General features: G+C 32.2%; 1 protein-coding gene across 1 annotated transcript in view; it reads right to left on the bottom strand.

Annotated features, from left to right (window-relative positions):
- TTC29 (tetratricopeptide repeat domain 29) overlaps positions 1-17421 on the bottom strand; it is a 116605-nt gene that overhangs the window by 80537 nt on the left and 18647 nt on the right. The window contains exon 4 of the mRNA XM_066253457.1: positions 4515-4738. Coding sequence (XP_066109554.1) covers positions 4515-4738 — 224 coding nt within the window. The remainder of the gene's footprint in view (positions 1-4514; positions 4739-17421) is intronic.

The following is a 17421-nucleotide window of genomic DNA, read 5'->3' as shown; positions in this document are numbered from 1 at the left end:
TCCCCTGAAGTGGTATCTGACCTATTTGTATTTAAAAACTGTACTAATACATTGTGAATCGGTCTTATAAATCCCACCACCATCAATCATAAACTTGTACAAAACCATCGTGTTACTAAATTGTCTCAGTCCCGTAAACTCCCCTCTATTGGTGAATATGAACAAATTCCTAATCCTCAGGCCTTTCTGCATCCATGCTGAAAGCACCGTGGTGACTATGTGGGGGCCTCCGGATTACCTTTCCAAGGATTTTTTTAAAATAATAATCATTATTATTATTCACTGATATACTCCTGAAAGGATTACAATTATGAAAAATACTTATACTTTGCCCACTAGCATTTTTATAAGATTAAAATTAAAACGCTTATAAAAATTGGAACCAGGCTGGCTATAGCAAAGGGTAACTTTCAAGACCATATATAAGTCACACCAGTGTTTTGAAAGAAATTTCTCTCTCTTTTTTTTTTTTTTAAATTTTTCTGTGGTGAGAAGCAGGGAGGCAGAGAGACAGACTCCCGCATGTGCCCGACAGGGACCTACCTGGCATGCCCACCAGGGGGCGATGGTCTGCCAATCTGGGGCATTGTTTCATTGCAATGGGAGCTATTCTAGCGCCTGAGGTGGAGGCCATGGAGCCATTCTTAGTGCCAGAGCCAACTTTGCTCCAATGGAGCCTTGGCTGTGGGAGAGGAAGAGTGAGACAGAGAGAAAGAAGAGGGGGAAGGATGGAGAAACAGATGGGTTCTCTCCTGTGTGCCCTGACTGGGAATTGAACCCAGGACTTACACATGCCGAGCTGATGCTCTATCACTGAGCCAACCGGCCAGGGCTCAAAAGAAATTTCTAAAACCTAAGATATTACTTTACATACATTGCTTCATTAGTTCTATAGAAAATTAAGATTTATCTCAAAATAGGCTTTATACCTAAAAATAAAGTAAAATAAAAACCATTCTCCCTGGCACCTTATTTTTGAAGGAGCTGGGTCCTAGAGAGTCATTCTGCAACAGACAGGGGAATGTGGAGACTAACCTGAGCCATTCACTTAATAAACAATTCTCTCCTCTCAGAACTGACTTCTATGTTCAATCTTTCCTTTCTGCATCTCTACCTACTGTGAGTACAGCGCTAAAATCTTTTTGTAATATTTTATATTCTTTGCCATATTTAGTGATTAGAAAGTTATTTTTTAAAGCCTGTAAGTAAAATACTTATTTCCCATTTAAAAAGTTATATAAAGAGCTTTTTAAAAATACATGTAATGCTGAAATATTTTTTTCTGTTGTACAGTAATTAAACCTTAATAGAAAAACATTTCTAACATTTCATAAATGAAGTTTTATTTTTATTTTTGATTTTGTTTCAGTATGAGTTATATGAGCTATCAAGGTTCCACACTGAAAGACAACTTGTCAGCTAAGCTATTTTTCTATGAAAAAATGGAGAGGTTTGTTGATGTTGTTGGTAGAGGAATAAGTATAAAAGAACATAATCAAATTTTTAATCTTTGTTCAATCCAAATATATGACCAATACCTTTTACATTATAAGTATTTTTTAATTCCTCCTTGAGTTGACTGTTAGCAAGTATATTTATAAGGTGAAATAAATTTTACTGTTGTTTATTATTTAGATCAATATTTATTATGCCCCCTAGGAAGGAGATTCCATGATAAAATAAATTTGGTAAATGCTCTTACTAATTCCCTCTTTCAGTGAACCACACAAAATACATTGGCATGTTAAAGATTCTGCTAAGTCCTGCAGTAAACCAACCTGCTTAACATTAATTTTAATTCACATGTTGTTTCTCAAACTTATTTCACCAATTATTTTTGTTTTGCTTTATATAAAACCCATAAACATCCTTTGGGATTTGGCTTATGTAGTCTATTCCACCATAGAGTATCTTAAATAAATGTTACAAAAAATAATTGTTGCTTAACCCTTGACAATAATTTAAAATCAAGTGCGAATATGTTTGAATTATCTATTGATTCAGTTGCCCATTACCATTATTGTCATCTCTTCTCCAGCCCCTTGGGGTACAAGGCCCTAATCACAAAGTTACAGACGGTATAAAGGTGATTCATAACAATAGGCAACATAAAAAACATTATCAAGGACAAAGAACACTTCAACAAATAAAAAATTATCCAAAAAAAAATCATTGACTTATTTAAACACTTCTTTGCTATAAAACAAAAAATGATGTTTTGTAAAATAATTTAAATAAGTCTGGGTTCTTGCTCTGTAAGTCTTGAGAGAGAGAACTGACTTGAGATGACTCTTGTTAGTGCCATAGCTTTGATAAAATGAACTTCAGTGACTCTAGCAGTGGTCGGCAAACTCATTAGTCAACAGAGCCAAATATCAACAGTACAACGATTGAAATTTCTTTTGAGAGCCAAAATTTTTAAACTTAAACTATATAGGTAGGTACTTTCCTTATCGAGGTAGCGCCCGCACGTGATATTTTGAGGAAGAGCCATACACTCAAAGAGCCTCATGTGGCTCCTGAGCATCAGTTTGCCAACCAGGGTTCTAGGGTGACGATCTTTCCAATGAGAAGAAATGAGAATGCTGAGGTTGCTGCTTCAGGATGATGGTCCCAGGTCCCACAGCCGCATGCAATGGAATCTCGAGATACTATTAACAGATCTCTATATACTAGATATGTGTGCGGTATTGTTTGTATGTGTGTGTTTTAAGATTTAGGATTAATTCAAGTTCTTAAGAGTGAATGTGCATATTCCTTATCCATTTCCTGGGACAGTCTTAACTTAAGTAACAATTTTTCCCCAAACAAAATTCCTATGTTAAATGTCTTGAAGTATACAAATTGTTTTTAAAGTCTGTCCTACAGTTAAATACTTTTCATAATACAAATAAATCATCATCTCCTACACACACACACACACACACATACACACCCTAGTTCACTTATGGTGGTGCTGTTAGGATTTTTGTGTATCTCATACTTGTAAGTGATGATGAGAAATACATACTGACTCTACTATAGAGGCTGAAAGACTTCTGCTACCCTTCCGATGCTGTTTCCATGATTCCATTAATTTTCCCCATTGTAGCATTAGGTGACAAAAAAATTGCCTAACATCTTCTAACAGAAAGACCTGAAATAAAATGTAGACATTGGCCCTGGCCAGTTCAGCAGTAAAGCGTCAGCCAGCATATGAAAATCCTGGTTTGATTCCCAGTCAAGGCACACAGGAGAAGCAACCATCTGCTTCTTCAACCCTCCCCATCCCCTTTTCTCTTTCTCTTCTCCTCTCCAAGCCATGGCTCCAATGGTTGGAGTATGGAGGTCCCAAGCACTAAGGATGGTTCCATGGCCTTGCCTCAGGCATTAAAATAGCTCAGTTGCCTAGCAATGGAGCAGCAGCCCAGATAGGCAGAGCATTGCTTGATAGGGGGCTTGCCAAGAGAATCCTGGTCAGGGTGCATGCGGAAGTCTGTCTCTTTGCCTACCTGTCTCTCATTTAATTAAAAAAAAGAAAGAAAGAAATGTAGATATCATCATGCTGGGGCCTGAGTCTCTCTTTTTGAGTCCTCTGGTATTTTCACACAAAAAGGTGAAGAAAAGAATAATTTAGAATACCAAATTTATGTCAAATTCTAGGATTTCCTGTCTTTGATTATATAAAGGGACTAATTCTAATATATGACTAAGAAATACTTATGACAACAGTATCAGTATTATAGTATGGATTAGAAAATTGTCTTCAATACTTGAAACATAGTGACTTTCTAGAAAATTTTAGGATACAGAGAAAGGAATTTGTTAGACATGATGTGATGAAATATATAAAATTAACAATTGCATTCACAATTGTGAATTGCAGCTTTTTATGTCATCTCACTATTTACTAATAAAAATTCTCTGATTGAAATCTGTAGGATTTGTGTGACCTGTGGAGGTGCAGTAGATAAAGTATCGACCTGAAACACTGAGGTCTCCAGTTCAAAACCCTGGGTTTGCCTGGTCAAGGCACATATGAGAAATTACTACTACGAGTTGATGAGTTAATACCTCTTGGTCCTGTCCCCACTTATTTTCATTCTCTCTCTCTCTCTCTCTCTCTCTCTTTCTCTCTCCTCTCACTAAACTCAATAAATAAAATCTTTTTTTTTAAAGAAATCTGTAGGACTTATTGATGAAGCCTTCAAGTTCTATTATTGATACTAGAAGATCAATATAATTTTCAAATTATAGTCCTCAGTGAAAGTCAATATTCAGATCAAACAAAAGAAAAAAATGTGGAAAGATTGATAATGATACAGAAGATTTTAATACATTAGAAAGTTCTACTCCTTGTCTCCCTGGCTTAGAAGGACATCACTAGAATGCCCCTGTGTCTGGGGCAGCCTTGTGATTTAGGGTTCCCTGTCATTTACTCCATCAAGATGTTTAATTAACTAGGTTGAACTGTTCTAAGTTGTCTTAGTTTCAAATTCACACATGAAACAATTTGGGATCTTCCCTCCACTCACCATTCCTTTCAGCCTCCTCGGCCCTGGTCAGGTAGCAGTAGAAGTGATCCAACTTATCAGGCTGCTCCTCTAGGGGTCTCTGCAACCAGAAGAGGGACCGAACCCTCGCAGCCTCCCTCAGGGCGTCCCACTTCTCCATCAGAGCGAAGAGCTCGCTGAAGGACTTGTGATACCCATCTCGCAGCATGTCCACACAGACGCTCTTCTTGTACGAGTTCCGGTAACTGGGAATAAGAATGAGGACACTAAAAGCGTTATTTTAAGTCTTGAAATCTGGGCAGTGTTTTATCCTATAACAATTAAAGGTTGAGCCTGACCGGGTGGTGGCGCAGTGGATAGAGCATCGGACTGGGATGCGGAAGACCCAGGTTCGAGACCCTGAGGTCGCCGGCTTGAGCGTGGGCTCATCTGGTTTGAGCAAAAAGCTCACCAGCTTGGACCCAAGGTCGCTGGCTCTGGCAAGGGGTTACTTGGTCTGCTGAAGGCCTGCGGTCAAGACACATATGAGAGAGCAATCAATGAACAACTAAGGTGTTGCAACACAATTAATGAACAATTAAGGTGTTGCAATGCGCAATGAAAAACTAATGATTGATGCTTCTCATCTCTCTGTTCCTGTCTGTCTATCCCTCTCTCTGACTCTGTCTCTGTAAAAAAAAAAAAAAAAAAAAAAAAATCTTAAAAAAAAAAAGGTTGAGTCATGCTGCCTTTTTTATCCTCAGTGAAAGCACTGAAAACTATCTTTGCCTCAAACATTTACAATTGAAAGACTTCAGTTTAATGAGAGATGCCAGGAGCTATCTAAATACAGCAGTTTTAACAAAATTACATTAAAAATACTGTATCAGTTCTACAGCTGAGCTCCCTCTGATAAGGACAAATAAGCTAGTTGACTGATGTCTTAGTCTGTTTAAGCTGCTAAAACAAAATACTACCGAGTAGCTTATAAACAAAGGACATTTATAGCTGGAGGCTAGACGTTCAAGATCAAGGCATCAGTGCAGTTGCCTTCTAGTGAGGGTCCTCTTCCTGGTTTGTAGCTGGTGCCCTCTAGCTGTGTTGTGTCCTCACATAGTGGAAGGGGCTAGGGATCTCTCTGGAGCCTGTTTTATAAGGTACTAATCCCATTCATGAGCGCTCTACTCATGACCTAAGCCCCACTTACGAATGCTTTTGGGGATTAGAATTTCAACATACGATATTTGGGGACATGAATATTCAGACCATAGTAATTGATGACATCCAAAATTACTTGATATACTAGTCTTTCATCAAAATAAAACAACTAATAAGCCAAGTAAAAATTTAACATGGCATTTAACATCAAAGCAATACACTCTATAGTAAATGGCTTTACTATACATTATAGAGAATCATTCATTCATTCATTCATTCATTCATTCTTTTGTAAATTCATTAAGAATATGTTTATTGAAATTTACCACTATATTTTTTAAATTGTCTTAAGTTAGAATTACATTAACAACTTGTTAGATTATATTTCACTTCTAACTTAATAATAAATAATATATAAGGAGATTCAGTAACAAATGAATATTCTATTTGTGAATTCAAAAATAGCTATTGAGTTTCCTGCTAACTTCCAGGCACTGTTCTAGATCAAATAAATTCAATGCCCCAGGGTAAGCTTGTATTCTCATGGGAGAACACACCCCAAAATAAATAAACAAATAATAAATAATTACAGGTGATAAAAACTTCCACACAGCAACATAGACAGGGTTATGGGACAACAATTGTGTGGTGGCTATTATTCCACTCAACAAGAAATTAGAGCCTAAATTATATAGCTTTATAATAATTATTTTACCTTCTTTTTAAAAAAAATAGGAGACAATTAAATATCTAGAACAACTGACTTGATGCGATACTACAAAAATTTCAATGTGGAGTGAACATAGCATAGAGTGAGGCAAAACATCAGAGTTCTGAGTCAGAACACCTACTTCTTCAAAATCTCCCTAGACCTCATTTCTTCTCACCTGTGAAATGTGTATATTAATGTATGCCCTACCTACATCACAGGATTCTTCTAAGAACCAAATGAATCTGTGTATGCGAAAATGATCTGTGCAGTGTGAAGTCCTGCTCCATTGGTTCTCAATTCCTGATCATAGCATAGAGTCACCCACAGAGTTTAAACATCACACACACACACAAAGGCCCGGGCTCCAGTTGCCAAGAATTTCTTACTTCAGTGGACTAGCTCAGGTGTCAAACAAAATACATAAAGAGTGGAGAGAGTAAAGTGGTTAAAGAGAAAAATTCCCAGATTTTTCTGCAGTTCCCAGATCATGAAGAGTCCTCAAAGTCATGGTAAGACGTTTGGACTCCATGCTAAGAGTCTCCTAGTTAAAATTTATAGTTAATGCAACAAATGTCTTTAAACTGCAATGATTTTCACTTATTACAACAAACTGGGTATCTAAAAATAAATAAATATGCGTTAATTTCCACCATTATATTATATGTGGATTTCTCAGGTTTTATATCTGTGAACCAGAGCCAAAGTTCACTCGCTTTATGGAATGGAATTTTTTAACAAGTACAAATAGAAATATAAACAGAATACAAATTCAGTGTTTTATTTATTTCATTTGGACACAAAGGATTAGCCTCTGGCTTTATTTACATATTAAAATATTAGTCTAAATTAAAATGTGTTCTCCTACATAGCAGGAGAAAAAAAATTTCCACGACCTGAAGTCACTATACTGGGTGAAAATTGAGAATTCCTCAAAAATGTATGGAGAGATTGGATAAATGTGGAATTAGAGAAGAGCTGTCCTGACAGATAGCATGCCATTCACAGATGCGAAAGTTGTGACCTTCCCGGATATGCCGACGTCTATAAATCTATATCATACGGAAGACCTTGCACTGCAGACACCTGAGGCTCTCCAGGCCAGGGGATGTGGCTGGAGGAGACTGGATTTAAGAAAAGGATCAAACAGTCATGCATTTCATGTGGATTATATTACTATTCAAAGGCATTATTCAATAAAGAATATATGTCAGCATTCTGAATTTACATCAAAATGTCCCTAAAAAATTCTAAGATTAAGAAAAATCTGTAGACTGACAGAAAGTAAAATTGCACAATCTGACCTACGTCCAGAGCAGCTACATGTGAGGGGATGCTGGGAACTGGGGGGCTTTCTATTAAACAGCCACAAAAATATTATATCATTGCAAAATTCTGCCTTAAACCATTTTGAATAGCCCGTATTTATAGAGTACTGACAATGTGTCAGATGCTGTAGAGACATTATTTCTAACTTACATAATAACTCTACAAAGTACTACTTCTATTTTTACAGGTTAAAAAGAAAAAGCCATCAGTGAGGTTGTGACTTGTCAAAGCAATACAAAGTAATAAGCAGCAGAGTTAGAATTCACACCCTGATTTCTCAGACTGGATATTCTGACTTTTTCCACTTTGTCACTTTACTTCCTATTATTATATTCAACATTGTTGGTTTTTCTTCTCTTCCCTCTCCACACGATTTTCTGTTTATTTGCATTGCTTGCTTAGGAATTTGATATAACTGGACAATTACAATGTAACTCCAACTTGAAAGCCATTGTTTGATCCCCACTTGATTGGGAAGAAATGATAGATGTCATTCTGTGCCTCTCCCCGAGAATCTCCTTTCTCAAAATGAGGGAGCAGATGACCAACAGCATCTGTGCAAAGCCAGTTAAATAGATGTGAATCCCTCTCAAGACTGTCAAGTCTATCAGGGAAAAATACTCAGAGAGACAGACATATAAAAAGGACAAAAAGAACACAATTCTACAAATATGAAAAACATGAATAAATTGAATAGATACGACAACTTATTCTCTCTGCACTTACAGGCTATTTATACTAGTTAATAGAATTCCAAAATCAAAATGCATTATCAACTATTCTATTATGTTAAAATGGTTAACAAATGTTTTCATAGCACAGACTGAAACACTTTATCAAGATGAAGCTTCACATTTAGTAAAATATTTCAAAAGCAATTCAATAAAAACTATACTTTAAAAAAGATAACATTTTTATTTAATCTGAAAAAGATAAACTCAAAAGATATGTAATATCTAATCAACAGTCAAGATAATACTTTTATTTCATTAAATTAATATTTATAAGTAACTGGTGGGTTATCTTTGTGTCAGTTAGAATAACCTTACATTCATATTATAGAGATAAATGTTATTAGAATCACCTACGGGATAATTACATTGACTCTTATATTAATACTTAAATTGCTTCAGTTAATATAATTTCCCTGGAATAAAGTGAATCACTATTCTTAGCCATACTTTTCAGTGTAGGTAGATATTATGTATAAATATAATTAGAAAAAAATCTATATTTTTACATACACACAGATAAACATCAGATAAGTTGTTTGGATATGTTTTATAGGTTTTTTGAAAAGGACATTTGCCCCCCAAAAAGCTAAAGCAAAGATATAGCATTTTCCAGCATGCAGAGAGAAGATAGAAAGAAAAAATGATAACTGTGTTTAAAATGACTTGAAAGCATATAGAATGATTTTGCAATAAAAACTGAAAGCATTTTTCTTAATTTTACACATTTAGATCTTTAATAATGATTAGTAATATTGTTGATTAATACTGATTAAGAATTACACTATCACTACTCATATGTATTTTTGTATAATAACCGTCAGAGAGTTGAGATTTTTAGGACCTTTATTTTATTTAACATGTACTTCAAAATATAGCAAGAAAAAAAAGTTTCAATGTAAAAAAAATCTCTTTACAAATTCAAGGATTTCCAATGAGTTGACTGGTCTCTGGGGGCATCTACTGGAAATTTAGCAAACTGCAGTCACATCATGTAAATTTGATAACTTTCATTATCCATCTTAATACAGATATTATTTTAATTGATATGCAAATAAGGTGACACTCAAAGAAGATAAATGTAAAGTTATGCATGGCATTCTATCTCATCCATCTGGTAACAGCAAAACATGTAGCTGTCTATGAGATCAGTTAACAAATACTGAACTCTTAAAAATGGAAATAGGGCAGATGGCATATCACAGATGAACAGTTTTCAAGCCATTCAATTCTCATGTTTGGAAAAATTAGAAATATATTTTAGAGATAACCATTCATACAGTTAATGAGGCATTTTATTAATCCAAATTAAATATATATAAAAAGCACTTTTAAAATTATGATGGTTTCTCTAAAACAAATTCATTTCACACCTCGGTATACCTACAAATCATAAATAACCTGACAATCACTGCTTATTTCCTTTATAACTTCATTTAACTAGTTAGAGGTTAATATCTCAAAAAGTAGAATTTGTTATACTTGGAACCAAGGAATCTATTCTTTACTATAATAAGTCATTACAATTATAATTAGTCATCAAAATAAACTTATTAATTTCCCCTAAACATTTTAGCAGACCATCCTTAAAAATGAACATATAATGAACATAATATAATCACTGCAGTATGGTTTTAATATATATTTCAATAAACAAAATAACTCATAATAATATTATTGGAGTTATAAGTAGCCATGTAATAGAAATTTTACTATCACAGCCTTTATAGCAATTTTTATTTTCTTTTGTGAAATTTTAATCATATTTTCTTTAAGAGAAAATAAAAAATAATTCAAAGGTATATCTATTGTGCTATACTTATATTATACCCACAATATACTTCATATATTGCTATAATTTAATCTATTATTCTCCTAATGAAGATTTAAATATCTTTAACTTCATTCCAAAAAAAACAAAAAAAAAGAAAAACCACCACTAATGTATTAGTTTATATTGTTTCAAGAAATTTTACAAAGCTCACCATCAAAATAAATGGTAAAGTGAAAAAACTAATCAACATAAAAATATTATCAGTAAATCAGAACATGAGTATTAATACAGTAGGATATTTTTTTAGTTTAGATTTTAGGTAGCTGAATATATTTGTTATTAAAAAATAAATAAGTAAAGTCCACCTTCCACGAGTTTATGGAATAGAATGCTTTGTGATTTTTCTAAACAATTAGAAGTTTACTTATTTGAATCTTTAGAGGAAGTTGTTACATATTCAAGTTTTACTTTATATATTTTGGAAAATACAAATTTTCACCTATTGATAATTAAAGTTAGAAAGTATAATCAGGCTTTTAACATTTTAAAAGTAAATACACCAATTTTTAAATGCTATTTGGAAAAAACTATTTAATCTAAGTCAACCTTTAATTTTTTTTAAATTTGATAATAATAATAATACCTAAGAAAATTTAACCCATAATACTTTGTAAATGGAACTGTCAGTAATATAATTCTGTCAACAAAAAATAAAATGTTAAAAAATTTGATCAGCAAAGAATTCTCTAAATGGCACAATAAGAATTCACTTCAACATGGGTGAATTCACTTTAGGATATATGGAATAGTCAGGTGAAATGGAACAAAGATTATTTCTAAGATTCAATTATGTTATACTGATATTTAGCGAAAAAGCAGTGACTTTTGGGAGATCAATAAATGTTATTAATCAATCAAATAGACTCTTTGCTGGTGATTGTTACCTGATATTAGAGGAAATCCGTGTTATTTAGTAAATTGCAATACTTAAAATAGCTTTAAATAATTCTCTTAACAGAAAGGTATTTTTGAGGTAGATATCCTATTAAAAATGATCTACTCAAGTGATTACTATTCAATCAAATATCTGAACAACAGCAATTGCAATCAATCAGAAATGAGTCAACTATTGATCAGTCAATAGAAATCATCAAAATATTTACCCAGGTAGCTGTTCCACTCATTTCTGGAACTGATTTTCTTTACTAAATATCTCAAACTTAATCACATTTAAAAGTTTTTCTTTAGAAGTTTGTAAAAGAGTACTGGAATAATGCTCCTTATGGAGCTAATTATACATAAAATCTTTAAAAACAGTCTTATTACTTATAAATATGCTGAAAAAAATTCAAATATATATATTTTTTCTTTCTTTCTTTCTTTCTTTCTTTCTTTCTTTCTTTCTTTCTTTTTTTTTTTACCAAAGATGTTTTAAGCCAAAGATAATGAATGTCATTGTTTAAAAATAATTTTTAGTGGATATATTTTCAAGCCAGAAATACCACACTTGAGTCCAAACACCTTTGGCTAAATGAGGCAATTATATTAGTTCCTGTTTTTTTGTTTGTTTTTTTCCCCAATTTACACTATAATTCTTCACTATAAGAAAGTATAATTATATAACCAATTTATATTGTCACCTAACCAATTAAAGACAAGGTGAAAAATAAAGCTTGGAAATAATCTTAATTTTTATATTCAGTCATAATTATTGTAAAAATCTGAATAAGTAACAATTTTGTTATGGTCTGCAACCTAATGTAATAAGAATAAACATAAGAAAAAGAAAAAAAACAAAAACTAAGCTTTATACTACATGGCTGCAAACAATGGACTACAAATATGTTTAAACATGACCATGCTAGTTCATCACCTCTATATTTTTGTCTAAATTAGTATTTATAATTTTATTTTACAAAATGATTATTTTATTTACTTTAGAGAGAGAAAGGGAGAGAGCAGGAGAGTGACAGGAACATCTGTTCCTGTATTTGCCCTGACCAGGGATTGAACCAGCAACCTCTGCACTTTAGGACAATACTTTAACCAACCAAGCTATCTGTCCAGGGCAAAACTCCATACAATATGTCACTGTTTTATTTTATTTTATTTATTTATTTTTAAATATAATTCAGTGATTGATCTCCAAATTTTAAAAAATCTTTTAGGACAATTTGTCTGAAATAGTATTTTTTTTTCATTTAGTTCTTCATCTTTACATCTTTATAAATAAAAGAACTATCAATTTTCTATATAAATTGACTAAAGCATCAAACTTTTAATAAAAATGTAAAGCTGGATAATATAAAGACAAAACTTAGTAAAAACAACAAGTTGCATTAAAAAGAAAACTTCAGCTCACTGTGCTCTTTTTTTACTAAAGTATGTCATACATTTTATCTTTGCAAGAGTTTGATGAGTTTTGCAAGTAAAATTCTGTTTCCTCTACACTTGCTAATAGACATGAGAATCTGTAGTTTGCACCTTCCCATTAAAAATGTATTGTATTTTTTGAAATTATTCACCCCGCCTTTTATCCAGATCATGTCTTTGAAAGGAGGAAGTAGATAATAAATGGAATAATTCATGATTTCCCATTAAATATGAAACTTTCTTTTGCAGAGTTTAGAAAATGAAGTTCTACATAATGTACAAAAGTTGATGAGAACTTTTTTAACCTTTTCAAGAAAAACCTTTCCTGTTAAACAACCACATGAAGAGCTTTCTTTGGAGAAAAACTGATAAATTCTTTACATCTATAGCTTTATCACATACATTCTAATTCTGCTCCTTCCAAACATATTTCCTTGTAATACTTTCCTTATTCAAATGATGGCAAGAAAAATAGCATGCATGAGGCCATACACGTGACAAGTATCTAATAAAAATAAAACTGGCTTAAATTACAAAGTGAAAATTATGTAAATTAAAAATAAAAACAAAACATTATTTATGCTCTTTTCAGGAACATAATGGATCATCATATATGAGTAAATAACAAAACCTGCAGTTATAGTTCTCTTATTATGATGTTTCTTTTGCTATGGTGATGATATTGTCATGAGAAAAAATATACACCTTTATAAACTTATCTTTACAAACTATCCATTGGTACTCTATTAAACTTTCATGGATAAAATAAAATAAAAACTAAATCAAATAATTTTAGGCTCATTCCAGCTCTATCATTTTATATTTCTTGGAAAAGAAATCTGTAGTAAATTTAACTGAAGAGAAATGTCAAGTTCTGACTATTTTAGGGCAATAAGTGACTCTTATCTTTGGATTTTTAAGTTTATATTTTATTTTACATTTAGTAAAAATTAAACTAATAAACACAAAAACAACTCAATAATTCTGATGCTTTGGTTAAACAGTCTTTGTATATAAATATCTTATTTTCCTGAATGTTGTATTAAATTTATTGTAGCTATCTCAAACATTTAGAAAATGCCTACTTGTAACTAAGAGCATACAGTACATCAGATCAAATATGTGCATCAGTAGGAATATTGTAAGAAGTACAGGAAATATTTGTGAGAAGATAAAAGAGCCTCACATTCTAAATTTTAGGAAATAGTGAAAAATAGGTATATGTAGGATTATAACTATCTTGAGACAAAGAACATGTCATTTGTTTCTTTCGTATTTTCATATAATAGTGCAAATGTCAACAAAAAGGAAGCTTGTAAACATGATTAATACAAAATAAAATAGAATTCATAAAAAAATTAAAGGGGCATATGAATATCAGTGATTCATAAATATATTAATTTTCTGAGAAATATAGCAGTTAGAAAACAATACACTTAATCACATAGCTTCAAGATAAACATTTCAGGATAAAGAGAAATTTATTGTAATGCTTTTCTCTTCCAGAAGACTACAAATAAAGTAGAGGTTAAAAGTTTTGAGTAACAATTGTCAAGCTTGACTGAAATAACAGGGTCAATCTAATTACTAGATCCTGATAAATATAGAACCGTCTACCAAGTTAATAGAGAATATATATTTATTTTACAAAAATACAAGAAATATTTGTAAAGACTGACCATGTACTGGACACACTAGAAATTTCATTAACTGATATCATATTTGGCACATTTACTGAGCACAAAAAAATTCACCTCTTTTTTTTTTTTTTTAAAAAAAGGCCACAAAAAAGTATTTACCTGAAAATTTACAAATGTATTGCTATTTTAATCTTTGACTAAAGAGAAAACCACCATAGTAATGTTCATGTATTTACAGCAGAAAATATAAAAACTAAATATCAATTCTGGGGGAAGAAGTCATCATGGTACTCAAAATTTGTAATTTAAATGTGTTAGAAAACAAGAACTGGGACAAGTGAAAGAAGCTAGCTTTCAATTCAGGAAGCTGGAAAAAAAATTCTAAGGAAATAAACAAAGATGTGAAGTCAAATAAAGCACAGGGAAGAATATATAAAGGTAAATGAATAATGAATAAACAAGAACTGAAAAGTTGACCCATAAAACTGAAGAACTGGTTATGTGAAAAGACAAACCTTTGTATAATCAAGAAAAGAACAGGCAAGCTACCAAAATATATAGTACCAGGTATGAAAAAGCAAATATAGTTTCTAAGTACAATAATAGTAATGGCTAATTTTTATTGTATGTTTACAATGTGTTCTCAATATTTCACATGTATTATTTCATTTAAACTTTACAACATTTTTTATGATAGGAATTATTTTTATTTTACATATGAGGAAAATGGCACAAAAAGTTTAACAAATCAAAGATCATACCCCTTGTGAACTGTGGAGCTGAAATTTCAATGTCAGCAGTCTAATTCTAGAGTCTATGTTATTAGCCACCACCATCTTCATGCTAACTCCAAGACACAGAATATTTCTATAGATATAGAAGAGATTTAAACGTTAGAAAATATCATGCTAACCTTCATCATAACAAATATAAAAGTCTAAATTAAATTAGTACTAACTAAAAAAAATCAAATTATTAATCATCAAGATAGGCTAGAAAAGATTTAGAAGACCAATTATAATATAAAATCTCTCTTTCCTCTCATCCTTCTCTCACCAAAGGAGCAAAACTTTGGTTTTACAATGGAGTATTAACCAAACTTTCAATAAGTAAGAAATCCTTATCTTATTCAAAATGTTCTGCAACATATAAAAAAATGAAAAATTCTTTAGTTCATCTTACAAAACCCCAGAAGTACTACAGCAAAAGAACAGAAAATTATGGATCAACGCTATTATAGTTTAGATGCAAAAATCCCCCCATACCCACCAACCATTAAAATAATTCATAGCAAACTAAAATTATACTGAAGAAATAAGGTTTATCCCAAAATTCTAAAATGGTTCAAAATTAGAAAATTTAGTAACTTTATGATTTTCTCAGTAGATGCTTAGAATTATTTAGTAAAGTTTCAAATTAATTCATAATTAGGATAAGTAGAAACTAAAAAATGAATTATCTTGTAAATGTATTATTTATTAAAAACCTATGGCACAAGCTTGATTTTTTTGTGTGATATATCAGAATTATTACATTAAAGCCAAGGATATGAAGGGATCCCTACTCCCACTGCTATTACTTAACACCATTAACTGTTAACTGGAGGTTCTTGTTAATGCAGGACTCAATATTTTGATTCCAATTCTCCTAAAATAACATTAATACAAGGCAATCTCATTAAAACCTTATTATTTTTTTGCCTCTTCACAAGATAATTCTAAAATTCATATGAAACAATTAATGAACAAGAAAAATCCAATTGTTTGGAACAAAAAAACTGTCTGCCATATAGATAAATATATTTTAACTATAGTAATAAAATGAATTGTGACATTGATAGAAGAAAAGGCAAATAATCAATAAAACATACACACACAAAAAAAAATTTGGCATTTAATAAAAGTAGCATCCCAAGGAGAAAGTCTTGGGACAATTGACCTATTTGCAAATATAGGTGGTTTTAGTTTTTAATAGTGTTTATATTACTATTTTATATAACATATATAGATTGATAATTTGTTACATCACCTATCTACATTTAATAGAACATTTAAATTAAACACTTGAATTTCAATTTCCTGATCATCTCCTTAACCTTTACACAGTGTATGTGATATGTATATATTACTAAGATTTTTCACTAAGATATTTCAGGTGCTTAATCACATTATTTGTTCAAGCAACTTTGTAGACATTTATTTTGGACTTCTGAGTTAGGTACTTTCTTTGATCCCATAGCCTCCTCTTTCTTGAATTCTGTTTTCTTCCTTCTAGAGTCTAACAATTTGGGGAAGGGATGAAAGGTCCAGAAATACTGTGCAGGAAGAGATGTTCCTCAGTCCTCATATTATCAGAAAGTATTTTTAATTCTGCTCTCAGTTTTGATTAATAGTTTATCTGGGAGTAGAATTCTAAGTTAAAATAATAGTTTTTGTATATTTTGAATACATTCATCTTTTTTCTTCTACAACCCAGTACTGTTACTGCTACCATTGATGGTAATCTGATCTTGATTTCTTAAATCTTTTTTTTTTTTTTTGTGGCAGAGAGACAGAGTCAGAGAGAGGGACAGATAGGGACAGACAGACAGGAAGGGAGAGAGATGAGAAGCATCAATCATCAGTTTTTTGTTGCGACACTGTAGTTGTTCATTGATTGCTTTCTTATATGTGCCTTGACCGCAGGCCTACAGCAGACCGAGTAACCCCTTGCTCAAGCCAGCGACCTTGGGTCCAAGCTGGTGAGCTTTGCTCAAACCAGATGAGCCTGCGCTCAAGCTGGCGACCTCAGGGTCTCGAACCTGGATCCTTCCACTTCCCAGTCCAATACTCTATCTACTGCACCACCACCTGGTCAGGCTGATCTTTATTTCTTGATGATAACCTTGCACCTAAGTGGATTTTCAGGGTATTTGGGGGGGGGAGGTGCCTTTCCTTTCTGGTTATTTTGGTAGTCTTTTCCCAGCCCAAATATCTGTGGTTTCTTTCTAAGATATCTATGTTTATATCTATGTTCATAGCTATCACTATAGCAATCTAGCTATTATCATTCATTCTCTCTATTTTCTCTTCATTTTTTTTCTTGGGTAAACACTGAGCCCTGGACTGATGATGTTCTGTAGCTCAGACCTTTTCAAATATTTTCTCTTCCTTCTTGTTTTTATTCCATGTATTGAGAGATATCCTTGTTTTTCTCTTCCATCCCTTCTTCTGAATTTAAAGAAGTGGAATTATTC

This window comes from Saccopteryx bilineata, chromosome 1 (genome assembly GCF_036850765.1).
Source record: "Saccopteryx bilineata isolate mSacBil1 chromosome 1, mSacBil1_pri_phased_curated, whole genome shotgun sequence".
Classification (NCBI taxonomy): Eukaryota; Metazoa; Chordata; class Mammalia; order Chiroptera; family Emballonuridae; genus Saccopteryx; species Saccopteryx bilineata.
The sequence above is the reverse complement of the archived record's forward strand: the minus strand, read 5'-3'. Positions and strand labels throughout refer to the sequence as shown.